At 43.2% G+C, this 27413-nt stretch overlaps 1 protein-coding gene across 1 annotated transcript in view; it reads left to right on the top strand.

Annotated features, from left to right (window-relative positions):
- The first annotated feature begins 3034 nt into the window (after positions 1-3034).
- CCDC149 (coiled-coil domain containing 149) overlaps positions 3035-27413 on the top strand; it is a 47007-nt gene continuing 22628 nt past the window's right edge. Inside the window, exons 1-5 of the mRNA XM_054172147.1 lie at positions 3035-3227; positions 11704-11865; positions 12393-12431; positions 20674-20781; positions 26317-26433. Of these exons, the coding sequence (XP_054028122.1) occupies positions 3156-3227; positions 11704-11865; positions 12393-12431; positions 20674-20781; positions 26317-26433 (498 nt within the window). The 5' untranslated portion in view covers positions 3035-3155. The remainder of the gene's footprint in view (positions 3228-11703; positions 11866-12392; positions 12432-20673; positions 20782-26316; positions 26434-27413) is intronic.

A 27413-nucleotide genomic window follows, 5' to 3' on the forward strand; every position in this document is an offset into this window, starting at 1 on the left:
GAGCAGATACGTTTATCTAGTGAATGTATAGAGGAAGAAAGCAAAGCAGATAACAGATCTCGAGACAAAGACAATGGGATGGTAGCTGAAGAGGAAAGCTGAGAGATTATTTTTTTCCCTCATTCATTCCATGACAACACTGTACACTTCTGATGTTGGCAAAGTGACAGCACTGAAGTAGTTACTGCGGCAGGTAGGAGGAGAATCAAGACACCTTGTTAGTTTCGCAATTAAAACAGTAGAGTGGTACTCCTGAAGCCTGCAGGTTTGGTCCCCGGTTACATGTGAAACTTCTGGTTTCTGGGGCAAGAAAGTTTCCTATTTATAAACTAGGGTGATAGTGCTTCTTTACTGTCAACTGCTTGACTGGTTTGACTAAGACAGGAACCATATCTTCACACGTGTTTGCCTAGCAGGGTGACCTGGTCCCAGCAGGGACTGTTACATAGGAGTGTCACAGCAGCCACGGGTAAGGAAGGCAGAGAATCAGGAAAGCTGAAGAGGCTGCCAAAAGGCTTGGTATCAGGCACTAAAAATGGTTCCTTAAAAACACATGTTTGGGTACTTTTATTTCCTTTCTGATCCTATCAAGTGTACCCAAGGCACATTTCAGCTTATTTTTTATTTATTCCTTTGAATCTTTCTAACACTTCAAAAGAAAGTGGTTATTCTCACCCAGGAGCTTGGGCTTTCTGAAGAACACCAGCTCTCATCAGACTTTTGATAAAATCATAAAAGCTGGAAATACTGAGAGTTCCTTTTGTTTTCATAACCTCTATTCCGTGAATATTTACTTCTCATTTGAATAATTATCATCAATAAAGATTAAAACCTCGTGGTTTTGGAGAGTGCAGGCAGCTTTGGGATTAAAATGAGTGACATGCCTCAAAAATGAGGGCTATTAGGGGGTTATCTTCTGTACAAGTGGAACTCTTTCTGCAAGAGCATTCTGAGGCTGGAGTACTGCAAGGCCATGAAAATGGAGGAAAGAAAGTCTGCCCAGAAGAAGCAGACCTGGGGAAAAGATTGTTTGGTTCATTTACACTAGCAGTGGTATAGCTTTAACTATTAACAATCCCGTGAAAATGATGGAGTTTCTAATATCATTAAGGATTCTTTTAATCAGTGGGTTTCAATTACAGTTCTTGTTCATTTAATTTTCATTATGTGCTGTTTGCCTGTGCAAACAAGATGCTGTTTTCAGCAATGCCTCGCCGAGAAGCCTGCGAGGACGTGCAGGATTGTGATATATCACACACACGACAGTGTAAAGCACGGAAAAAATATGAACAAAGAGGAAAGACAAATGTGCCCTCCAGAGCACTGGAGCTGCAGAATGCCTGGAGATGAGGAACAGCTAATTTAGGAGAAAATGGATTATAATTTGGAGAAAATGTGGGAGTGTGATTTATAATTTGCAGATAAAAATGTATGAACTCTGTATTTATCAAACTAAAGTTCCATACTAAATCTAGCTGCTCTCCTGGACTATTTTTTTTGTTATAGGGAGATAACAGGAGATTTCTTAAACTTGATAATCTTGCATTCAAAGAGAGCTCCTGCTGGGTTGGAATGCGGCCCTATGTTTACCCCCATGTAAGCTGTTAATGAAGCAGCTCGAACAGAAATGTTGTCAGTGGCCAGGCTGAGGCATCACCTTCTTGAAGGGATGGAAAGCTGTCAAAGGAGGATCTCTCAGCCATTTTAGAGAACAGAAGGACACTGTGTTTAGATGCCAGACCACAAACAAATCCTAACAGTGGGGAAACTGTGGTAAGGAAGGAGGCATACATATTTTATTGTGTTGTCTTGTGCTGTTTGTTGTGTTACTGCAAACAAAGAGTAATTGTGGGTAAAATTGCTTCAATGCTCCATGCAGTTGCACTGAGACTCTTTGGAAAACGTGGGTCATGGGAGCACTCGCTGTGTTAGGAGCACAACAAAGATTGCATGTGATGTGCCTCAAGGTAGACCTGACAGACAACAGAGATCTGTGCTCAAAGTGGCACTGGAAGTAGCATGTTTTGAGAAGATGGTTTTCTACCCTTTTGTTCTGTCTTACTTTGCACACACAATGTAAGTAATTTTCCTGTATATAAATAATGCCTGCGGTGGATAAAAAATTAGACATGAACTGGCACTGTGTGCTTGCAGCCCAGACAGCAGGCTATATCCTGGGCTGCATCAAAAGAATCATAGCAAAAAGCTTGAGGGAGGGGATTCTGTTCTTCCACTCTCAAAAGACCACACCAGGAGTACCCTGTTCAGCTCTGGGGACCCTCAGTGTAGGAAAGCCATGGACCTGCTTGACTGAATCCAGAGGAGGGCAGTGGAAATGATCAGAGGGCTGGAGCACCTCTTCTATGAAGAAAGGTTGAGAAAGTTGGGTTATTCCAACTTACTGCAGCCTTTCAATATCGAAAGGAGGCTTAGAAGAACTAGGGAAGACTTGTTACCAAGGTCTGTAGTGGCAGGACGAGGGGCAGCAAATTTAAACTTGAAGAGGGTAGATTTAGGCTGGATTCAGAGATTAAATTCTTCACTGTGAGGGTGAAATAGGTTTCCTTGAGAAGTTCTGGATGCCTCACCATCGGATGTGCCCATGGCCAGGCTGGATGGGGCTTTTGACAACCCCATCTAGTGGAAGCTGTCCCTTCCCACAGCAGGGGTGGTTGGGCTAGATGATCTCTTAAAAGTCCCCTGCTATGCTGGGATTCTATGTTAAGGTCTCCATAGCAGTACTGTATCTTGGTGCTCTATGGGCATGTCTGGCTGCTCAGTGCCTGCGATGGCAGCAGAGCCTTGCAGTTGTTATTTAAGAGAAGGACGTTGAGGAAGACGCTTCCACGGGCAACGCATCTCCGACTGCTCTGCACAGCCCCAGGTGGGTGGCTGTGCTGTCACCCAGGCCCTGCCCGACCCCGTCGCGCTTCGTCGCCGCGCAGAGGCGGCCTTGTTCCCGGCGCCCCTCCGCGGGGCAGGGCCAGGCTAGGCCGAGGGCACCGCGGCGCTGCTGCAGGCCTCGCTCCGGCCGGCCTGCGTCCCGGACACCGCTGGGCGTCCCCGGCCGGCCGGCAAGTGGCGGCCGCAGGCCCCGCCTCTCCCCGCAGGCTGCTCGGCGGCAGACCGGGGCGGGCGGAGTCGGTCGCCACCGCATGCCGCCGCGGCCCGCCGGAGCCATGAGCTCCCACCGCAGCGAGAGCGACTGGCAGGGGCTGGTGAGCGAGGTGAGGCGGCGGGGCGCGGGCAGCCTCCCGCGGCGCGGCCTGAGCGCCGTGCACCGGCACCGGCCCCTCTCGGGGCTGCCGGACAGGAGGGACGGGGTAGGGGCTGGCCCCGCCGCGGCGCCCGGCTGCTGCCCCGCGCCTGGAGGGAACTCCTGGGGCGAGGGCCAGAGCCGGCGGGAGGAGACCCTGGGTTGGGACTGAGAGGAGGGCCTTGACTGCGGCGGCTGCGGCGGCAGCAGGTGGAGCCAGTGGGGGGGCACCGAGCTTGCAGCCTGGCGAGGCTGAGCTGAGCGGCCACGTCTGCCGTGTTCCACGGCCCTGCCGCCCACTGCCGGCCCCGGACCCCGCACGGCGCTGAGTGCAGTGCAGGAATGTTTGGGAACCTCTTGCATGTATTTAACTGCCTCGGGGCTGCCAGAAAGCAGGGGTTCGGGTGCGGAGCCTGCTGTTGGTTTGGTAGTGCCAGGCGGTCACCTGTGGCCCTGGCCCGCGGGGCTGAGGCCTGGGGCTCGCCCTGCTGCCAGCTCGGAGGGAGGCCCAGCGGCAGCGCAGCCCTGCCAGCCCCTGCCAGTTCGCTCCTCTGGCACATGCTTTGTTTTCTTACTTCACCTGAGTCACAGCTGGAAGGGTTTTAAGATCCATGGTGTCGCTTACAAAATGGGAGGCAAACCTGGAGTAGCACAGTGGCCTTGACCTTCAAGGGGTGGAGGATTTTCTTAATACGAGAGCAGAAAACCGTATTACCTGCTCCATCCACGTGTTTACAGTACACACGACCATGTAGGGTAAGTTGCATCAAACTCCAAAAAACTTGAGGTCAGTGTAATTTAAAGTTGTATCAAAGTCAAGTCTGTTTAATGGGAGCTGTGAAGTTCGAAGTAGATGGGCACACTATGTTTTTGCATTGCACTTTGCATTGCATCAATTTTACATGACTATAAAAATAGTGTATTTCTGTTTACAGCCAGCAAACAAAACTTCTGTGCAAATGACGTGAGCCTAGGTCAGCCTGAGTCTACAAGTAGGATGAGTGGGATGTACTGGAGCATCATGCACACAGATGAACTCTGATTTTGGGGAGGCTTTGGCTCTTGTTGCATTCAGTGATCGTGGCTTAAGGCCCTCCTCTGTCAAAAAGATTCATCAGTTCAATGTCTTGAGCCTGTCACTTCACCCAGTGATTTCAATGGGTGTTTCTGTGGCCCCAGATCTGTGCTGTACGGTACATCCAGGAGTGGAGTCTACCTGTGCACAGTGTTTGCAAACACAAAATAATGCAAAAAAACCCCTGGAAAGTGCTTTCAGCAGTGTCCTGATCGTGCAGTGTTGCATCTGACATCGCTTTGCCCAAGTGGACTTTTATTTGATGGTGGTGTCACATGGCAGGGAAGGGTAAGAGAGGCAGTTCAGCAAGTGTGTTCAAAGGAAATATCCCTGTTCCTAGCTGTATAAAAGTCATTTAGAGTTACTTAGGAACTTCTAAACTTTTGATGATTTAACCTAAAAACTCAATCCTGAAATTGAGCACTTCTGGTTTAGGGGCTTCTTGATTATAGTGAAGTTAATGACTGTGCTAAGCTACATTCTTGCAAATAGTTAAGCATACATTTAATTTATTTTTGTCAGGAACAGTTAGAGACCTAGTGATTTATATTCCATTTTCCTTTCCTTTGTCTCTGTTCCCACAGCAGGCTTACAGCCTGTTTTTCTGCATGAAGTCTGTAGCACATGCTGTCAGGCTATAGGCTTCCCTCTTCTGCCTCTCTCTTCCTTTGGCTGTTGTGATTAACATTGTGCAATTTACCCATTAACTCCAACATCCTAATGTATCTGTGAGAAAGTGGCTCTGACTTCTGAAGTAATGTGTCAAGTTTTTGCAGTTTCCTGTATCCCTCCATGGTACAGAGCTTCTCCAGGCCTCCTACCTTCACTGCCTGCTAGGTAGTTTTTTCCTCTGCGTTTCATAAAACACTTGGAAGTATTTTCCAACCTAAGAAACCTAAGACATCCTGGGCAGGAAAAGCACTCTCACTTGGCTGGTGCTGGACAGTTAAATTGTAGAATGAGTTTCAAAACCTTACCATAAAAGATCAGAAGCTGGTGGCTTCAGATCCCCCCTCACATGTTTTTTTCTTATCATTTCCACAAGCTCCTAGTTTAAAAACTGGAAAGAACTTGCCAAAGCAACTGCCATGTTTTTGAAAGTCTGGTATTGCAGGTGTTAGGAGAAGTGATAGGATGTATGTAGGTCCTTATGTAGGCATACACAAACACTTGTACACACAGCTGTTTATTTTGGTAGTTTGGCTTACCGTTCTTCCTTCGATAGAAAGCAGGCTTGGGTTCTTTGGTGTGTTCTGGTCTTTTCCTGTATTTATTCTTTTTTGCCTTTTGACTTGTGTTCCATTGCAGCATCTTTAGCTCTGCACCCTTTCACATTTTCTCCCTGGCTGGAGTGAGGCGGTGCCCAAGTGCTCTAGAAACAAGTCATCCTCATAATCTCGAAATACTATCCCAAGAGCATCCTATGTTCCCATGAGCATCTCTTGAAATGCCTCTTAGTTCAAAGAAAGGAAATCCTCAGGGTAAACAAAACACCTCTCCCATCTGGAAAGGGATGGCAAGAGGAGAGTGTGACAATTTTTGGTTGCTAGAAAGCAGTGATGGAAAGATGGTTGTACTGTACTCTTCACTGAAGAGAGCGAATTCGTGGAAGTAACTTTGGTCACCAAAAGCTTGGTTGCAGAGTTTTGTTTGTTTGTTTTGAAATGTCCATACTTCTTACCCTGACAGCCATGCTTATGGATATCCTAAGCTGCTAACTTGCACAAACTCATGTGACTTCCTTAGTGCCTCAGTTTCACTGCCTCTCTAAGGGAGATGAAACAACTGAATCCCATGAATATGAATGAAAAACACAGTATGAGAACTTTGAGGATAGCTGGGGGCTTATTTATGAAAGTTTGTAGAAGCTTCCAACCCTGTGTTCTGCTGTGAAGAAAGGTATGATTTCAGTCTTCATCCTGGATTCTATGTCTTGGAATCATTTTATCTAGGTATGATGCCAGAATCAGTGCTGGAGAAAGGAGTAGGTAGTATCATGACCTTGGGGTGGTGGGATGAGTTGAACAATATTGGGAGACCATGTCTGGTAGGGACAAACTCTTTACATAATCTGTAAAACCACCACTGACCTTGCTTTAGAGAGCTGACTTCTATGAGTTCAGTCTCCTTTCTGCTAAAGTCAGTGAGTGTGCCTCCATTCGCTGAGAGTTGGCACTGCTCCTAATTTAATAGTGCTTGGAGATCATGTACTTCTGGCAGTGTTTTCCACTGGAAGCAAGAAGGGTTTCCTAGGAAACCTTTAAGACCAGAGTGGTCATCCTCTGTCCTTTCTGATGTCGTCTCCCTTGGATTTGCCAGTGTCTGGAATTACATCCAATGTCAAATTGCTTCTCTTTTTCTTGTCACCTCCCACACACTGGAGCATTTACTGTACGCTATTTGTAGGTACTCATATGTACTGTACTGTCAAATGGTCACACTTAGTTTGAAGACATTTAGTCTCCGTTTGATTTTTCATTCTCAAGGGGCTATTCCTTGACTGCTAACTGGGTATGGTCTTCAGCACCACAGAGGTAAGTGATTTCTTGTGCTCTTGAGCTCCTTTGCCTTGTAATTGCCAGCTGAATAAGAGTGAGAAACCTGTTTGTAAGGGACTGGCTGAACCATTGTTTTAATGTGGACAAGGCAGAAGAGGAAGGAAAATCAGTGAGGTTTTCATATTTATCTCTCTGTAACTTTCTGCCATGTTGCCTTTTCAAATAGAACATGAAATGTAATTCAGCAAACCTTTATGAGGGGACCTCACTGGTTTTGGAGCCACTAATTTCAGAGCTTTTCTGAATGCAGCCAAATGCCGGTGGCTGTAGGGCAGAACAAAGCGCAGCGGATGCTCTGGGGTCCCCAGGTGATTGTGTTGGCATTGGAATGCCTTTGTCATTTGGAAAAGAAAGTAGAAACACTGGAGGAGCTGGCACTGTGACTTGCTGCTCTCCAAAGTTCTTGGGAGCTATGGGAGAGGTGCTATGGAGACCTGCATGCTGTGCTTTCATGCAACAGAACAAGTGTGTGCTTCTCATGTTTCCATGTTCCAGGTAGGACTAAGATACCTACCAGGATGTTGAGAGACAAACATGAGGAAATGAATCCCATGCACAGCATACAATACTTCTAGGAGCTGGGCCACATCCCAAAACAGTGCTGTTTTGACTAATCAGATCAAATGATGGTAGTTCCTAAGTGACCGATGAAGGCCATGTGGTGTATTATTGTCATCAGGGCAATGTGCTCAGGGTTCACTTCTGTCATCAATGAATGATACCAGCCTGCTTTGTGTTTCAGCAGGCAGGAGGTAGCCAGTGAAGCTATAGCTGGGCAGCAAGAAAAGCAGAGCTGATGTTGTGGGATGAGCCCAAGGACGCTGCATTGTCTCAGGTTTTATCAGCGATGGGGATGTGAGATGAGGAGGCAGGCAAAGCACTGGTAACTCTGTGATTTCCTGGGCTTGAGTGCTTGGCTCAGGTAAGTTGAGCTGAAGTCAAGGGGAGCAACACTACTGAAACACAGCCAGCAAACACCCCAAACAGTGACACTGGAGTATGTTTTGGGACTCTTCAGTTTGTCGTTTCCACAACAAAATTGTCTCCAAGAGTACAGTGAGGAGAAATCTGATGAAACTTCAGGCAGTTCGACAGCAGTTGGATCTCTTGTCCAAAAGATAGTGAGCAGAGTCCATAATTTCTCTGAGAGCATGATGCACACAGTAGGTTTCCAGGCTCACATGTGGTGGCCCATTGGCATTTGGGAGGACAAGGAATATCATTCACAGTGATTCCAAAGCACAGTTTGGAGATAGTATCACTGCTTTTACCCTCAGAAAATTAGATGTTTTCCTTCTTAATGTCACTAATTGCTATTAAATACCCAAGTATAGGCCACTCATTTGCTCACAGTTAAAAGGAATTATTTGATGATAGGAATTTTTGTATGTTTGTTGGTTTCAAAAGAGAAAGTCTGAAACCTTGACAGTGTCCCAGCTTCATCAGATTATTAGACCATGTCTACAGCGTCATTAATGAGATCCATCCAGATTTGTCACTAAAAATAGCCATGGACAAATACTAAGTGTTCAGTGTAGAGGGTCACCTTGGAGGAGTTACACTCTCCTGTAATGTCAGTCTCTTTTTACTCAGTTTCACTCAAGTAGTTATCTGGCTGTAAAGCAGTAATGTAGGATGTCATATATATTCCTTTAATTACTATGATCTTCCTTGTAGCAATTATAATTTGCTTTATTGCAGATAACAGTGCATTGGTAGATAAAAGTCAGTAGACAGCTGTGAAAAGTTGTACGTGGTGGCTTTTTAGACTGAAAGCGTGGCAGCTGGTTCTTGGTTAACTTTGTGTTTCAAACTCAAAGGTTGTTTTGGAACATCAATTGAAAATAAAAGGCAAAAAGAATAGTTTGTAGCAAACGCAGTGCGTAACAGAATTCACTTGTTTGTTTCACTGACAGTGTGTGAAACTTCAGCTTTCTCTCAGCTGAAGAGGAGGAAGTCTCTATTTGAATGCCAGAAACATCTACTGAATGCTTTTTCTCAGGCTATAGGAGAAAATGCTCCTTATTGCTTGAACTGCTCCAGAAAGACTGTTAAACTCCTACATTTCTTTTGACAGCATACCAATTTTGCTGCACTTAATTGTCCATATATGGGAAATTGTTAGTGGGACTCAATTGTTTCCCTGACTAGAATCCATTTCTGGTGTATCATTGTTAGGTTATTTTATGGCCATTATTAGTACTTTCCCCCCCACCCCTAACGTTCAGGAACCTATATATTGGATAACCTCTTTGAAGTCTGTCTTTGTATAATTTGTTTTCCCTTCAAAAATGGCAATGGGAATTGGAAACATCGCTCTCTCAAATAATGAAATTCCACAGAAATGCTGTGGCTTTATTGTTTCTTGTACCATAAGCCCATGGAAACAAATTGCTAGACATTATTGCTATTTTTATCCCATTTATTTGGGAAAGTCGATATATGCAAAAGGCAAAAATTGCTTGAAAAAGCCTCCTAGGTGCTCATTTTGGTAGGAAAATCCAATCAGCACATTGATGAGAGTTGTCAAGCCCCTTCCTTCTGTGTGGCACATCATCAGGTTGTAATTCATCAAGTTACAATGTACTTTAAACAAGGAGGAGGACATAATTCCTTTACATTTAGACCCTGAACACAACTGTGTTTATGGTGTATTATCCTCAGCCTAATAGGTGGTGGAGAATTCCCTTGGCCTCACCAGTGCTGCTGCAAAAGGTGAAGCCTTTTTTTATGCTTTTGAGTTTGTCCTTTGTGGAGAGCTGTGACTCATGGCTGCAGGGGAACTTGTTTAGCACTAGGTCTGATAAGTGTTGTTTCTACATGCTTCAGTTACCTCCCAACTCGCTTTGCATTGCTCCATACACCAGCACTTGTGGCCGGGCTTGGGGTCCCTTGCTGAGGGTGGCCTAAGGTGAGATGGTTTTGCTTTGCTCCCCTCACGCTGTGTGGGTTGGGTAGATTCTGCTCCATGTAGGTGTTGGCTGGATGGACCAGCTTTGTTCTTTGTGGTGGGTAAAGGAGCAGGACAGGCTGTTTGGTTCAGGGGCTGCTGGGGTTTTTTTAAGTGATTGTGAGGTTTGCTTCTACTTGCTTTTGTTTGCAGTTGCTGTGTCAGATTGTTAGTCTTTAAAAACAACTCCGTGAAGGTAGGTTTTAGATTTGACTAAGACTCGAGAGGGTTCTGTGAAAAAAAGGAGATTGTCAGAGGCACATATTTCACTGTAAGGGAAGGAATTATTTTACCAAGTTTGAAGCAGTTTTCCATGTCACTATCAGCACTTGCTGACAATATTAAAGTTTAGCTTGTGATACCTTTCAGCGCTTTATCAGGGGACTTGACATTTGTGTAAGGTATCAGTAAGGACATAAGTACATTGGTACAGTTGCCTTTGTTGATGCCAAGGCATCATAATCCAGAAAATTTATGGCAGGATTTCAACTTCAGTATTGCCAGAAATAAAATTAATCCAAGGTGGAAGTGTCCTTTTAGAGAGTTCAAATCCTTCTTGGAATTGCTTCTCTCATTCCCAGCCGGCGTTTTGCAACTAAGCGTTTACCACTTTGGGGAAATGTTGGCTGTACTGATGCACCAAACTCGCTCTTCCCTTTCTCATTGACTTGAAATTGAGGTTAACAAAGTCAATTCCAAGCAAGTCATACATACTAGTAATGATTTTTGTCCCAAAGAACAGCACTGACTTGAACAGTATGGAAGTGCTGATGCTCTTGCTTTGTGCAAGAGCCCATAATGACAAAGTATTCTTGTCAGAGTATATAATGAAACTATAAATTGTTTTCATGACTGCTGTGATATTTGGTCTCTTGCAGAGCACATTCAGAAAGTATTTAGTGCCACATCTTATGTGAGTAACATCAGAAACAGAAATATACACTTTAGCATGAGCAGTGTCAAGTGATGGGTGAGAAGAATCTGCTGATTGAACATCACATTAAGTGAAAAAAGTTGCCTGAAAGTTCTGACAGTTCAGCCACTGCAGGAGAGGATGATGTACAGGTTGCTCTCAGTGGGGAAAGGCAATGAAGCAGATCAAACTAATGCAGATGCAAGTTCTGCTTTGCTTTGTGCGTGAGCCCTGTGCATAAGAGGTGGTGGCTGGAGGGGTAGAATCTCATCTCAGCCCTTCCTCCCCGCTCAGGTGTTTGTGGCACTGCAATATTTCCCATTCTTTTCACTCAGCAAGCACATGCATGAACTATCACAGCTGAGTTAGTTTCTTATACCTGTGCTGATAAGATACTACACTGTAATTGTTTCAGACTCATTTTGGTTGCCCCACACACTACCCTTTCTGCTCTGACGTGGTCCTGTTTCAGTGTCCCACGTGGGAGGCTGAGCCCAGAAGAGATCATGGGTAGCGGGGAGGAGAAGGAGGGAAAGGGGAATGAGGTGGGAAATGCTGGTTGCTAACAGAGGTGGGTATTGTGGACACAAGTAGATAAGGGAGTTTGCCAAAGCTTGTTCCTTCTAGCAGCCTTGCCAGGGCTGTAGGTCAAATGGTGAGGTTTCCCCTCCGACTGCGCGCGAGGAGGAAGAGCAGAAATGTGAATTGTTGAATTTTTCTGTCACAGTGGTCAGGTGAACATGTGGCCATACAAATGGCTTCTGATGGAAGAGGTTTATTCTCCATGACTGTTACTAATAAACTAAGATGACTTGTGGCAGACTTTGGTCTCATGCAGAAAATCTTCCTCTATCTTTTCAGAGAAAAGCTTACACCTCTTGTATCCAGTGCTGGCTGGGGTTGAGACGACATATTAGAATTGTTTTGTTGGGTTTTTTTTGTCTTCTGCAGTATCTGGTGTGTAAGAGGAAGCTGGAAAGTAAAAAGGAGGCACTGCTAATCCTTTCCAAAGAGCTGGACACCTGTCAACAGGAAAGAGACCAGTACAAGCTCATGGCCAACCAGCTGCGGGAACGACACCAGTCGCTGAAAAAGAAGTACCGGGAGCTGATTGTAGGTTGTTCTCTGTGAATGCTTTATGAGTGGGGGACAAAGGTGAACCTCAAAAAAGACAAATGGGCAAGAAGTTCAAAATGACAAAAACGTTTAGGTACTTGTTTCCAGCAGTCCTGCAGTTGTACAGCCCTGATGGCGTTACTGCTCACTTGTCCTGCGCCGGTGAGGTAGTGCCTGTTGTGGAAGACACAGGAAGGCAGTGCCCGCGCCGAGGAAATTCATTTCAGTTGTAATTCCATTTAAAAACTGACTGCAGTCTGATTATTCCACAGCAACTTAATGTACCGTTGTGAAAAATAATGCAACATAAATTTGTAATGACCTGCTCTTCGGGAAGTGTAAACAGATCTTCAGCCTTAGACAATTTCTTGGCTTGAAATTAATGGTACTGGTGGTAATCTCGAGGTGCAGCCTTCTAGAAACCCTTTGGAGTTCAGTTAAAATACGTGTTTTAAAATTTCAGCTCTGTATAGTTGCTGCTTTCAGATAAAAGGTACCAATAAAATGTGTCCATTTATTTATAGGATGGAGATCCATCCCTCCCTCCTGAAAAGAGAAAACAGGTAGGATTTACTCTTCTCTTGACATTATTTATCTGCTACAAAAGTACTTTGCAAAAGTGTGAAAGTATTAGCTAAGAAGTCTGGTAGAAAAGGACAGCATTTCTGTCCAGTTTTCAAACTGAAGCTGCTTCTGCTTTTGTCTAAGCAGGCTTCACTCTGAAAGATCTAACTGCTATTAATTAAAATATATGGCTATTGCTTTCATGTTCATCTGAGACTGGAATTGGTCAGTGTATGGAGACTTGAGAGTGACTTTATCTTTCTTGTATTGAGTCCTAAAGTGGGTTTGTGACTGGGCTTTTCATACTTTAAAGCAATGTGGGAATGCATTGTCTGCATCCATAATTGTTAATTTATTGTTGTGAGTACTGTTTTGCATTAGGTACTCTCCTGGGTCACTTGGGCTCTGTGAGTTAGAAAGGGTAAGAACAATGGTAATTGCATTTTATGGTTCCCCTGAAAAACTTTTTGCCTGCTCACTTTTATTTTTGTTCCCAGAGATCCACATAGTGTGTCCCTGGTTTTGGAGAGCTGGTTGTCACATCATTAAATTACCTTAATTTTTAGAGAAAAATGGCACCCAGAGCACAGTTGTGTGAGCAGGGAGAGGAGAACAACCCAAAAGAACAAAAATTGTTGCTGTAATTGCCAGCCTTTGAGCCAATTTTGAAGCGTGGTTACTGCATTCTTTTAATGGGTCAGAAGTTTTGCTCATCAGCCTTTCCCTGGGAGTTCCTTTCCCTGGGAGTTTGCTTGCAGTTCTTGCCATTTCCTTAAAATATTAGGGGCTCAGGATTTTGGTTGTTTTAAACTAAAACTTAAGAGACAATATAATTACTCAAGCACTTAAAACAAATAGCTGCCAAGAAGTCAGTGGCTCAGCGTAGAATCGTTTAACTTCCTCGTTAGGTAGCATAATTTATTTGGAATTCTGTTATTTCAGTGGAGTTCTAATAAAAGTTTATGACCAGATATAGGTTTGTGCAGTCTGGCTGCTAAAATTGGAGCTGAAGAATATAAAATTAAAAGGGAAAAGAAACCCAAACCAATGCAGCATGTGGGTCATTACAGACATAAGTAGGAAGGGAGTTTTGCCATCCCATGGATGTTGTTCTAATTAGTTTCCCATCTTTCAAAACGAATGAATCTGACACTGGTTTCTAAAATACAAGCAAAATGTAGTCTAAAATCAGGAGCTGCAGTTGTGTTGTATGAAGTTTTGGCAGCTGTTGCCGTGGGAAGTGCCTGGAAAGCTGTTTGATTATCTGGCTAGGAGTCTTCTGAGGAAATTCTGTACTTGTGCTAGGTAACAGTTAAATAAAGAAAATCTTCTCAAATAAGGCCACTTGGAGGTCTCCCCCAAGGACAAAATGTACTTGAGGATGTACACTACCAGGCTGTCAGTGCACTTCTTGAGTTTTCATTTTCCTGAGAAGTGTGTCTGTAGCTTACAAGGTGGATAATCTATAGTAGTTAGGACAACCTTGGTGAAGAAGAGTGCAGTTGTGCTTTGAAAAGTGCATTACAGAGTAATAAAGTTAGGAATATTTTAGGGTGAGGGATGTTTTTTAGCCTAGTGAAGAGAAGGCTCTGGAGAGACCTTAGAGCTGCTTTCCAGTACCTGAAGGGATCCTACAGGAAGGCTGCAGAGGGGCTTTCCATGAGCGTGTTTAACCATAGGACAAATGGGGAATGGTTTGAAGCTGAGGGAGAGTAGGGTTAGACTGGACCTTAGGAAGAAGTTCTTCAGTACAGGGGTGGTGAGACTCTGGAACAGGCTGCCCAGGGAGGCTGTAGATGCCTCCTCTTTGGTGGTGTTCAAAGCCGGGTTGGATGAGGCCTTGAGCAGCTGAGAGGCATCCCTGTCCTTGGCAGGGGCGTTGGAGTAGATGCTTGCTAAGGTTGCTTCCAGCCTGACCCATTCTGTGTTTCTGTGACTTTCCCTGGTATTACTGTACATACAATTTTCAGCATTTTTTCATCTAAGGACTAGTAAAGTTCCCTGTGCTCTTTTTCACTCTTCCCATCTCTTTTTGCCCAGAAGCCTGGCTGCCTGCTGGGAGAAGTTTGTGACCTCAGTCACTTTACAAAACCAGAAGCCCTGATGCTACAATGAATTTTGTGTGACACAAAAGTACATGCTGTTCTCGTGTCAGAAATGAGATGAAAACATGCTGAGCAATTTGCTATCTGTTATGTGTCTTTCCTGTAACTGGGAAATTGTTGTAGAAATTGCAGTCTAGAACCTTGAATATAACAAGTGGGTTGGCATTGCAAGGGTTGGAATTGCTGCTTTCTTCTTCCCTTCCTTTTTCACCTTTATTATCAGTTTGTGACTCCTTGAAGTATCTTGTTTTCCACACTGTGCCTTCTCCGCTTGTTTTTGCAGTACAGAATTTTCTTGTTTGTCAGGTAACCAGGCAATTTTTACCAACAAACAGTTAATTCAGAATGTGCTTTTGTAAAATTTGGGTCACTTAGAAGGATCTCAACATGCAGTGCCCTGTAGTGTTTTCCCTCCCAGAACTGTGTGCAGTGGTACACACCTCTGACATAATCCAAAGATTGCTCCATGTCTATCACCTGCCAAGCAGCAAAAGCAGGAAATGAGAAACTGCTACTGAAATCTCTTTTCCTGTAGCAGGTGTTTTACCATCAGTGCTGTTATCACAGCCTGTGAGCTGTCAGTGCTTTCCTGGCCCTCTTACCAAACACTCACAATTGCATCCTGTCGTTGAAGGTCGTGGGGTCAGGCGCAGGGCAGTTTTGGGTAAGTAATGGAGGGGTGAAATATTCCAGGAGCACAGAAAGAATGAGAAGTTGATTTTGGTGGTAGAATTCACTAGAGAGGGTAAACAATAGACATTCTTCATTTTAAAAGGCCTGTTAAAATATTGCTCTGTCTACAAAGCCTCTGCTGTCCATCCTGTATGAACAGACATTCTGTCTCTGTGCAGTGCCACACATTTGTGTGCATTTGCTGGGATACAGAACATTTTTATGACATTGGCAAATAAATACTGGGTGTCTGTTGGGCAGTGTTGTCATGCTGGGAAACTTAAAGAAAACCAAAAAACATAGGTGGGATTTTGAGCTTGATTTATACTGATTGGTTTTGTGTTGGGTTTGGGTTTGTTTATTGTGGTCTACATTGTTTAAATTTTCAGCAAACTTTAGTTTGGGAGAAGCTTTGTCATTGAAATAACAGATCAGTGCATCCTTTGACCTTCTATATAAAATGGAAGTTCTTTTAATACAGATGAGATCCTTTGAATAAACAAAGGTGAAGTAAAATGCATGGTTAGGAAAATGACTGTGCTGGGCCACAGTCCCAAATATGCTTTGCTTAATTTGATCTCAGTGAGACCACTCAGTTGGAGATAATGGGTTTGCAGTGGGGCTGTGTGTTAAGAATAAAGCTGCAATGCATATGTTCACTCTTGAGGGCTTATATTTGTATTTTAAATGTATGAAAAAATCAAATTAAATGGAAGTAAACATCACAGGATCACACAATGGTTGAGATGGGAAGGCAGCTAGTCCGATCCCCCAGTTCAAACAGGGCCACCTGCTAAATGGCTTTTTGGTTCTATTAGTCAGCTCTGTGAAAAGTGCAGTTGCTGAGCATCTTGAAGGTGTGTGAGCAGGAGCTAGTCTTTCTTGTTTTGCAGAGCCTTGTCAAGTTTGACTAGCATGCTTCTGTGGTGGGGTTCCTGCCCAATTCTCAGAGCAGCAGATACTCAGTGGGGGAGAGGATTTTCTACTTCTCTTGGTTTATGTCAAGCGACTGCTTGGCAAGGCTTTGATTTTTCCTGTTGTTTTTCCATGGGGAAATACGACACATATTAAGTGTATCTTGCTTAGTGTACCCAGGATCTGCAATTTAGAAAGTCTTCTCTACATGGCTTTCAACTTACAGAGAAAAATACAGTCATTTCTGGTGTTTGTCATAAGGAAGGTAGTGCTTTGGGAGGTTGTCACCACTTCTGCTTTGGAGTGAACAGTGGCAGTTGGTAAGCAGAGCAGGTTTGTCTGTGTTAATTCAGCCACCGCAGCCATATGAATGCATCGGAGGAGAAACTGCAGTTAAATCTGCTGTCAGACACACCCATCGAGTGTGCTTAATGTTTCATCCCAGTCTTTTCCCCCTCAGCCCTATAATTCAGTGTTCTTTGTTTGAAGGTGTGGCTGAAAGAAACATAAAAGATTGTAAACTGCAGCGGGAAAGGCTTGCTTGTATTTAAAAATATTTGGAAGCTGTGAAGGTGTGTAGGAAGTTTCCCCCTCCTCCCCCTTGCCAAATGAGTTTCTCAGGCAGTCTCCAAAGGCACAAAGTCCTCTTTTTTTTCTTTTAAGTGTCGGATAAGATTTATGTGCAGGAGAATTGAGAGCTATATTAAAGACTCTGTTACTATCCATCATTTTTAAAGTGGTGTGAAGAAAAATAACAGTGTATATGTGTGGCTGGATTTGCAAAATTGTTGAAGGAGCCAAATTCAAGTGTGGTGCACAATGCCAGGGATGGCTGGCTGGAGTTAGCTCAAAACTTGGGTTGTCAGTCAGTAGTGAGCAGAGATCAGTTGCTGTCTGACAGATATTCACTGACTTATGGTGATAGTTATTCATAGGTGTTTTTATCAGTAGTTTCAGATGCTCATCTCTGGCCAATAAGGTTCTCTTCCACCTTCTATCCCCAAAATGTTCTTACAGATGTTAACAGCAGCTGAGTACTTTGGAGTTAGTTTTGACTAGCGTGAGTGAAAGAGTTCTCTTGACAGTTACGGGAGCCTTTTGAAGGCTTCACTCAGCATCAAAAGCAGCTGTTGAGGAGATTGAGTCTAGAGAGGCTGCATTTGGCTGATTTTCAGAGAATTGTTCTCTGTTGCACAGGTAAATGATAGGAGCTTTGTTGTCTGCTGAAGTAACTTGTCTTGGATTTCTAAGTGAATTCTGTGCTTGTTCTATGAATATTGAAAAGAAGTTGCCAGGTGGAAAAATGAATTGCCTTTCCCTTGTATAGATTTCTTCCCTTTCCTCCAAAAAGACATGCTCACAGCTTCCCCAAGCTAGTTCTCCATTGTTAGTTTTATCATCTTTCAGCCATATGGTATGTTTGCTCATGTATGCCAAAGAAACCGTACCGGGCCAGGTGTTGAGCAGTGTAGCCTTTTGGCTGGCTCTCTTTAAGCCCAGCAGACCACTTTTGAAAATCAAATACTTCTTCTTCTCTCCATGTTTAACTGAGTGCTTTAATGAGGTCTTGCCAAAACCTTTAAAACTGAGGACAATCTAAATTATATGTTGTACAGAACCTCCAAGCCAGGGAAATGAATAATTGCTGGAGACTACTGCTGTGACATAGCTTGGTTGTTTTAGTTGAACAGAAATACAACAGAAGCTTTGCATTAAGAAGCAAGTCTATACTTAGCTCATGGTAATACTCTTAGCCTGCTTAAATAAGGCTGTTTATTTTAAGTGTCTGAAATTCTTCATTTAAAGTTTCTTCCAAAATCCCTGTCTCGAGAATAAAGGTTTTTTGTCACATTAAGTCATTTATATGACTGACAAATAAAATTCAGCATAGAACTGCAATCCCAGAGAAATGGTTTTAAAGGAAATAAATCTGAGCAGGAAGATTTAGTATGGGCATGGTAATGCCTTTCCTGCAGTTACCAGGAGCTGGGTTTTGACTGCAGCCTGCTAGAATCCTGGTGTTGTGGCTGTAAACACTGATTAGTGAGATTGAGTTCTTCCCAGGTGTTGAAATTACATGTGCTATTGCAGCGTTAGGAGTTGTTAAAATCCATCATAAAAAAGAGACTTTATAAATAGAAGTGTTTCAGAAAGGGTTGTGCAAATCATGTTCCTCTTAACTGGCTCAGTCAGGTGGCTGGATGGCCTTCATTGGAGTCAGCTTTCTTCCAAAAAACCCCAAACAAACAGAATTGCTTCTGAGCAGTACCCACAGATACAGTTCAGTTTAAACACAATTTCCTGCAAACACGGGCCCTGACTTTTCTGTCTTTTAAACAGCCATTAAGAAGTGCCTCTCAAAACCATTGAGTGAGTGTGTTCTGAAGCTGCTTGATTCACTCAGTATATGAAGGACTGCTACACATTTGCTTAACATGAAGGAAAAAAAGTAATTCTACCAAAGTATCTTAGAGGAACCTTTTGCATTGCTTGAATGGTTGCTTTCTTGAAAGTAAATCATAGAATCACAGAATGGTAGGGGTTGGAAGAGACCTCTGGAGAGCATTGGGTCCAACCCTCCTGCCAGAGCAGGATCACCTTGGGCAGACCACACAGGAGCATGTCCAGGTGGGTTTTGAAACTCTCCAGAGGAGACTCCACAGGCTCTCTGGGCACCCTGCTTCAGTGCGCTGGCACCCTCGCAGAAAAGTACCACAGAACTTTAGGGGTTGGAAGGGACCTCAGAGGCAGTTTAATTTTGGCCTGGAACTGGCTCTGTCTGTGGTCTGGTATTGTACTCTTTTCTCTGATTATTTATTTGCAGTCTTCATGTTTAAAACAATGCTCTAATCTCTTCAAAACTGTGGGAAACTTACCTTACTTTCTTCTGAATCTTGGATCTCAGAGCACCAGAAATGCAGAAGCTGCAGCAGTGACTGAGGCTAGTTGTTCATCAAGTGGGATATATCAGTGTCTAGAGTTATTTTCTTCTTTAGAGGTTTGAAGATATTTGAGACCAGTTGGAGCTGGGAGCTTCCTTCTTCACATATAGTAGCGTTCAGAACTTCCAGCTGATTAGAGTTTGATAGTTTAATAGTCTAATAGCTTAATCCTGCAAATGGTTAGATGCATGCATAGCTATATTCATGTTAATATATTCATAGTTCTGTTAAATATAAAACAGGACCTGTGGAAAGAGCAGGTGTTAATAAACAAGGGGAAAGGTTTCAGGAGTGGCTGTCAAACAACTTGTTGGTTTGATAATGCATGAATTTTAAAGATAAACCTCAGAAAAACATCCTATGGGACTGCCAAGTGGTTAAGAGAATGACTGGGTGAAAGAGCAAGGCTGAAAAAGAAAGAGAAATAACAAAATAGAGAAGTGGAGGAGCTGAAAGAGAAGCACAGCAAGAGAGGATTCTAAAACTAAACTTAAACCACCAAGAACTAGGAAGAATCAGTTGATGCATTGGCCTCAAACCCATGGATTATGTGTGAGGGTAGCTTAGAAATGGTGACTCATGGGGCTTTACCAAGTCATGCTTAGAAGATGAAAATTCTTTTTTCATTTCTTTTGCTACTCTTCAGATGTGTGGCAGTGGATGACACACTCAGCTGTCCACAGGCAGCGTCTTGAAAGGCTGCACACAGCCACGATGATGATAACAATCCTAGATCAGGTCATGGGTAGGCTCTGACTGTGCTGCATCAGTGTTTCTGTAGTCCTGTGATATTTTTAGGGTAAAAAGATGCTAATCTGTAGTATCTGCTCATTTTCAGATACCATAGACAGGAAGGGAGGAGATTGCATTATGTTTCAATTAATGATGAAGCTGATGGAATTTAATTGCAAAATTAGAGAGCAGTCTGCTTACCCTGCTAATTTAGCAGACTAATGTGAGTGACCACTTTTGACCTGTGAGTGACAGCTTTTGGGTGGCAAGGATGGAATGTTTGTTTTTAATCTCTAGCATTCACTTCTGTTTTTCTAGATGTCTCCACACTAGCTAACAGCCTAAGTCAGGTCATATAGGAAGTGTTGTGCTACTAGATACCCATGGTACAGCTCTGTATAAAGGGCAGGGACTCTCCCTGGCATCCTCTTTACTGGCTAGGAATCTGCTCTAAACACTATTAGGGAATATAATTACATGATAATTATTTCTCAGCTATGCCTTTTGCCTAATTACATACAAATTTAAAGCTGTTATTTTAGCAACTTTGTATAAATATTGTCAAAGTACTCTGGGTTTTGCTCTTCCCACCAGCCAGGCTACCAGAACTGGCAGGGATCTTTTCACATTGCCCTCTTTGGGGTTTGTGTGCTGTTCTGGGAGGGGGCATGCATACCTGCTGTATGTATTTCCTGCTGTTCAAGGAACCCTGGTGACTGTTTTTGTGATCTGACTAATGGAGCATGAAGTCTGGGTACCAACAAGAATAAAAGTTAGATTGTTGGCAGATAAGGAGTCAGCCTAGGCTTTGTTTTCAATCTCCACTTACACTTCTCTCCATGGGCACCAACTTCTCTCTAATACTCCTTTTCTAGGCGAATCTTGCTCAGCTACTGAGCGAGGCTCAAGATCGAAACAAACATCTTGGAGAAGAGATCAGAGAGCTTCAACAGAGACTGGGGGAAGTCCAAGGGGACAATAAGGTATTACAAACTTCTGTTATCAGTAAGTGGCATGAAATGGGTGAGCTAGGATGGATTTTTTGCATTTACTTCTCAGGAAAAGAAATCAAACAATCGGTTACAGAGCTTCTGGAAAACTTTGCTTGTGGTAAGTGCTCAACACTGTAGAACAAAAGAAGATTGTACAGGATACCAGTGAGTGCAGCTTATTTTGTGTTTTTGTAGGCTGCTGTTGTTCTGCTGCCTTTAACTATGTACTTTATACCTAGCCTTGCATTAATGAGCTCAGACTTTTTTTCCCTTTCATTTTAATATCTTTTATTAGTGATATTTCCTCTTGCCAATGAGCAGGAACTAGTGCATGGCCTTAACCACGTGACAGTTTCCCATGTTTTTATTGCCATGAAAATGCAAAATTTTAGTAAATGATAAAAGCAGCAGGGGAGGCATAATTTTTCCCTTCAAAAATATGGAGCAGTTGATCACAAATATGTATAGTGAGCTTTGCATTAAGCCCCATCCTATTACCCTTACATAACCAATTTATTTCGTTGCTAAATTTAGGAAGTTATATGGAACATTGCTCAAAATCTGCCATTTGGTATTAATCAAACTCCTGTTGTCTCTGTTAATTGAAATATTTTAACTCAAGCCAAATGTGTGTAACATTCACAGCTGGAGCTGTATGCAGAAGTACATTCAGAGATCAAACTAGTGAGAGGTTGAATTGCAGAGTCGGTGGTTAACGAAGTAAAAAATGAAACAAATAATGAATGATAACTTCCCTCTCTCAACTACAGGATTAAAGTTTGGGGATGTAAAAATGTGAATAAAAATTATGCAACTTTGAATTATTCAGATTTTTTTGGTCTTACTTTTTTCTTTCCATTGAAGCTCATTTTGTTTTCTGTATCCTATTTTAAACATAAGCATATACTGCTAGTGTCGCTGGATTGTTTATCACAAAGCACTTCCTTGAAGGTGTGCAGGGAGCTGGGAGAGGGCCAAGTGAGACCTGAATTTGTAGTAAGCATAGCACTGAGTGTAGCTTGCTCAGGTCTTCACAGACCAGCTTTCCCATTTCTTTTCATTTGCATGTTGTTGTTTGAACTCTATTACAGTGTAGAAAACTGTAGAGAACTGCCTTGCAGCTCTCCAGTCCCACAATTATACCATGCAGCCTTTCCCAGGCCAATCCTGACCATGTAACAAGGGTTTGCAAGTACAAACAGAACACAAAAGTAGTGAAACTACAACATATTAAAGTGTCAAGGTTATGCGCCTATTCTAGCAACATGATCTTGGTAACCCAGAGCCTACTTCTTTGTGATCTAACTGGCTTTGTTTAGATTTGACTTTGCAGGTTATCTTAATATTAGCTGGTCATCTTTGTGGCATCTGTATTCTTAGCATGGATTCATGGTCCTCATAACAAATGGGAAAAGCACAAAAGATTTATTCTGCCCCCCCCCATGCCCCTTTCCAAAAGGTGCGAATCACTAAATGAAGAGGGGGAGGAAGGAGCTGCATCAGACAGGGTTTAGTTCAGACTAGGATTTTCACTTTTGCAACACATTCTTCACTTTCCTAGTAAATGAGAAACAGAGCTTCTTTTAGAGTCAGGTTGCAGTTTTTTGAAGTGCCTAAAAAAGCTTTGCCATCTCTCTGAGGGATTTAACACTCTCCTCCTGTGTCAGGTTTTACTCCTTCCTAGCTTTGGTGATAAAATTCTAGGCTTGTTCCTGAAGCTATTCTGTTCTGCTCATCAGCTCTCCTGCACTGGCATCTGGGTTACTTCAGGCACTGGAGTCCAGATAATGCATGGTATATACAAAAACAAAGAACTATAATAATTTGCTTGTTCTTACATTTTTTCCCCTGCATTCTTCTCTCTGCTTTCCCCAAAATGAGGGAGGGCATCCTGCCCAGCTGGTCTACGTCAACTTTACTCCTGGCAAAAGATGAACAAACAGCTGCTTTTGCAGCAAGTGAAGCTGCTTATGAATGAACAATTCTGCCTCTGTCTGAGCAGGGGTGACTCATGCAGGCTTTGTCACTGAGTGGCAAGAGCTTTGTAGGACTGAAAGAGGGAAAAAAAAACCTCTTTAAATATCACACATTAGCTCTATTGATAAAGAATTGTTTTGATAGCTTGACTTGTTTTGCACCGCTTTAATGTTTGCTGCTGGTAGGATGCAGTCACTTGCATTAGCAAGAAGACCTTAAACTGGTGACATTTTACTTGTTGAAGTCATATTAAGTACGTCATCAGTTAGGCAATAACAAATTACTTGCATTTGGTTTAACTGGACGACATTTTTTCCTGTAATCTCAGCTAGAGTTCTGTTGGCACAAATAATAAAACCTCCTCGAGCAGCCTCTGGAAGTGTTTGTTGCTGCAGTTTGAGCAATACAGCAATAGTTAGACTGCAGTGCTCCAGCAACTGATATCTAAGACTATTTATTTTTATGATTGATCACACTCTTTTATCAGCTCTGACACATGAAAACTATTCTGTGTCTGTGATGGTTATTTGTAAATCTTTCTCCTTCCTAACGTTCTGGCAGCAGTGCTGGGAGAACAATTACTGAAATTTAGAAGAGGTTACTTAGGAAATCTCCTGTAGAAGGGTGGAAATGGAGACTACAGGAAAAACTGGAGGCTTCTGGAAGATTAGATGACTCAGTTGCCTTCTCTTGAATTGCTGCCCACACAAATAAATGGTTTTTAGGCTTTTGAGGGCAGTGCGCAGCGAGAGGAAGGTGCAGGGAAAGCAATGGCTGCGGTATTACTGACAGTTCGTTATCGTAAGGCAGACAATCATTCATGCAGCAGCAGTGCAGAATGTTACATGTGGTGCATTTGCTTTGGCAGAACTGGGACTCAAGGTACGAAATTTGCATAGTTCTGGTCTGCTTTTTAAGATTTAGGCAGGGTGGTGAAGACAATTGCTGTCAGTGGCTGTGGCTAAACACGATGGTTTCTGCCTTCCACGGAGAATGTCTTGGTTATGCTGGTTTCCCTTTTCCTTCTGCCTGGTTTGCTGATAGTCAGGAATGTCCGGCTCTGGCACAGGCATTGTCTGTGTGGGCCTGGCCTGTGCAGCAGCTATCACAGCCAAGCCTGTTTGGAGCCTTGTGGGGCTGCTCCGGAGTTGCTACTTAATAAAGAACTATTTTAGCTGACACTGATGAAGAAAAATCTGCGATATTAAACTAATAAAGACGAGTGGCTTGTGACACTGGGTCGGTTTGGTTAACAGTCTGTAGGCTCTTGACAAACAGGAGCTTTCTCTGGTAAGGTGCCATTAATTTAGATCCACTCTGCTTGTGGATGCTGTTTACAGAATCCAGAGGGATAGTGTTAACCTCTTTCCCCGGCTGCAAAATGAAGTTAAGTGGTGCTTTCCTCAGTGATGTCTGAATGACAGAAATAAAAATACAGCAGCCAGAGGGCAGGTGTATAAAGTTTATAACAAAGCACTAATATGTGAAATAAACCCTTAACCCTCTGGCATAACACTTAGTGTCTCTCTGGGTCACAGCGTTTTGAGGGAAGAATTTTACAGCAGGTGGTGCTGCCTCATGAGGCATTCGCATTGCAGAATTAAAGGACTTGGCCTGTTCTGCCCTGTCAGTTCTCTGATTGGCCAACTGTCTGGAAGAAACACTCTGTCATTTTATGGCTTGCTATTGTATTGTATTTTTTAATGTCTCTTCATCATGCTGCTTTTGCTGGCTGCATTTGGATTTCTGAAGCATTCTCTTGGTAAGACTTCATACAGTTTTGGGTTTTGTTTTTATCCACCTCAAAATTAGTAGTAAATAAAGTGTTCTCTTTTTTGTTGGCAGAGTGTTTGACCTTGCAAGTAATAATTGCTTGCAGTTATAATTGCATCTTATGCCTCACCCCCTCCTGGGCAGGAGGAGAGTTGGTCATAGTGCATGAGTCACAGCTCTGATCCAGTGCCCAGCCCAGTGCCCAGCGTAACGCAGTTTTGCTCTGCTGCAGGCACTGGTGAAGTGTGATTCCCTTTCCCATTTCCAGTTTTTCTGAACAAGACTGAATCCTCAGAATGTTACTACAAGATTTTTTCTCACTGCCTTTCTTCCTGGTGAGAGGTTCTAGAAATGCAATGAATCTTAGCTGAATTAAATCACATTACCATACCTTTTGTTCCTCAGCCTTTTAGCATTTAAAACCCCAGTCCCAGCGCTGTGAAGCCATTCCAGGATTTGCTAGCTGCCTTTTTCACTTATTTGTTTTGATAAAGAAATTAATAGGAATTATATCTCCTAGGATCCTTTCAGCCTTACTAGCTGTGCAGTGGTTTGTACTTCCCCTGTGGGGATAGGGAAATGTAGTTTGCCAAAAGCAGTTCCTTTGGGGGGCGCAGCTTCCCCTGCACAGGCGAACTGCTTATCGGAGCAAGTTGGAGGAGCTTCGATGACTTGCACTGAACTGGAGCTGAAATAAGTGGGGAGGATGATTTTGGTGCTATGTCTTGCATCAGCAGGATTTTAATTGGCACATTGCAACCATGGCGACTGGCATCACATAAATACCAGAGACAGGTTTTAATGTACAGTCTTCTACTTCAGAAGATTGATTCTTTTCTAACTCTGTAATATAATGATGTACATTAATTCCTTGGTGCAGGCAAAGAGGTGGGGAAAGTCAGGCTGGTTATTGTGGTGGGTTGCTCTAGTCTCTGTAGAGCTCCTACAAATGAGGCCGTGGGGAGGCAACACCTTTGCCTGGTTGTGCTCAGTATAAACAACTGTAAATGCTGAGTGCCTCAGAGACTCTGCTTTTGATACTCCTTGATGCTTGGAAAGGTAGTTGCTCTTTGTTTGGATATTGAATATAACTGTTTATTAATTCAAGTCAAACTCTTTCCAGCAGTCACAAAGCTCACAGTCACAACATTCTCTTTGAGCCTTTTAGCCAAGCCTTGTTGTTGTTGTTGCTGTTGTCCCTTTTTGGTTTGGTTCATTTTGTCTTTTTTTGTTTTAAGGTGAATTACATGTTGTGGTTGGGCAGTGAAAAATGCACAAGGAAAGGTATTAGCAGCTCTCAGTGCAAGTTCTGCACTGATGCAGTGGGGTTCTAAGTGGTATCAGTGAAGTGAAACTGGGCAAGCTACTTCATGCCTTTTTATTCTTAACTAGAAAGAGTTCTCTGCTGCAGAGAATTTGAAGGTTTATCCATGAAAATGTCTGTCTGAGAATTCTCTAATTGCACTCTGAGCAGAATTTGGTGCTGTGGCTTCTAGAAAAACTTAGACCACTTGCCTGTGTTCACCTGGTCTTTCATCATCTGTTTGAAGAGTATTGTTGCAGGGTCTAATTCAGCTGCTCTTGCTGCTTTGTCTGGAGTTTTTCAGAGAACAAGACTGAGCCCTCAGCTGAGAAAATTCCCTCTGGTTTAAATAATACAGCTGTTTGGCCTGAAAGAGATGAAATCTATGACAGCTTTACTCTTTCTAATGCAGATGTACTCTGGTGTTACAGCTTGTGTACTGTTGCTCATCAAAGCTGGGTTTGTAATTGCAGCTCCTCCGAATGACAATAGCAAAGCAAAGGCTTGGAGACGACGAAGTTGGAGCTCGCCACTTTGCAGCACACGAACGGGAGGACCTTGTTCAACAACTGGAGAAGGCTCGAGAGCAAGTAAGAACCACATGGGCATATGCTGACATGTTTTACAGGGCTGGTGTAGTAGCAAAGACTGCTTCTGTTGAATGTGGAGGGCTGGCTGCTGGTTAACATTGCATCCAGTGGTGAAGGTGTTGGGATTTTTAACTAGTTCTTACTGAGCACTAGCTTAAACATGCCAGCCTAGTTAGAGTGAGTTTCCTAGTCTCAGGAATTCATTCTCTAGATTGTTGATTCTGCTCTTTTTGTAACATGCAGCAACAACTTGTGACAACTGAATACTGTCAGTGAATATCAGTGGAAAAGACTCCTTAATGAAAGCTGTTACAAGTATTTAACTCAGTATATGGTGGCTGATGCATGTCCTAAAGCTACTCTTTCATTCACATTTTCTGTAGAAATATTGTTAGCCTCTCCTTCCTCCTACCTCTTAGCCATTTTTCCCTTCTTTTCAAAAGTTCTCAGAACAGATCACTTTTCCCTACCTGCAGTCTATGTTACTATCATGTACCATGCAACATCCAATGATCAGTCTCTTGCTCTATTACTGGTACATAGTTTTCTGGACAACTTTGTGGGTTTGTGCTCTCTGTTGCTCCCAGTCCCCTTCCTACCAGTGTCAGCTTCCACCCTGAATGAGGCATTCTGTGATCCAGGATGAGGTGCCTGTTTCTTAGGTTCCAGTCTTCACTCAAGTGCAGTACTAGTGCAGAAGGACTGCTGGCTGCACTTGGTCCTCTCCCAGTGTGATTCTGTCTGGTATCTCGGTTCCCAAGCTCAGGCTCTCTCTTTTCATCACTTGGCCTTTTTTCACATGCTCTTCTGCTGTCCATCCTGGCTTGTCAGTGTTTTCTGAGGTGCCATGGGAGAGTTCTCAACTCATTGCAGACTCTTCTCACTCTCTCCTTTTCCTCTTCTTGGAAGTCTAAAGCTTTTTGTCCTTGAGTATCTTTCACACTGGACTTCATCACATTTTTGCTTAGTAGCAAAGCTCA

Source organism: Dryobates pubescens, chromosome 23, assembly GCF_014839835.1.
Source record: "Dryobates pubescens isolate bDryPub1 chromosome 23, bDryPub1.pri, whole genome shotgun sequence".
Classification (NCBI taxonomy): domain Eukaryota; kingdom Metazoa; phylum Chordata; class Aves; order Piciformes; family Picidae; genus Dryobates; species Dryobates pubescens.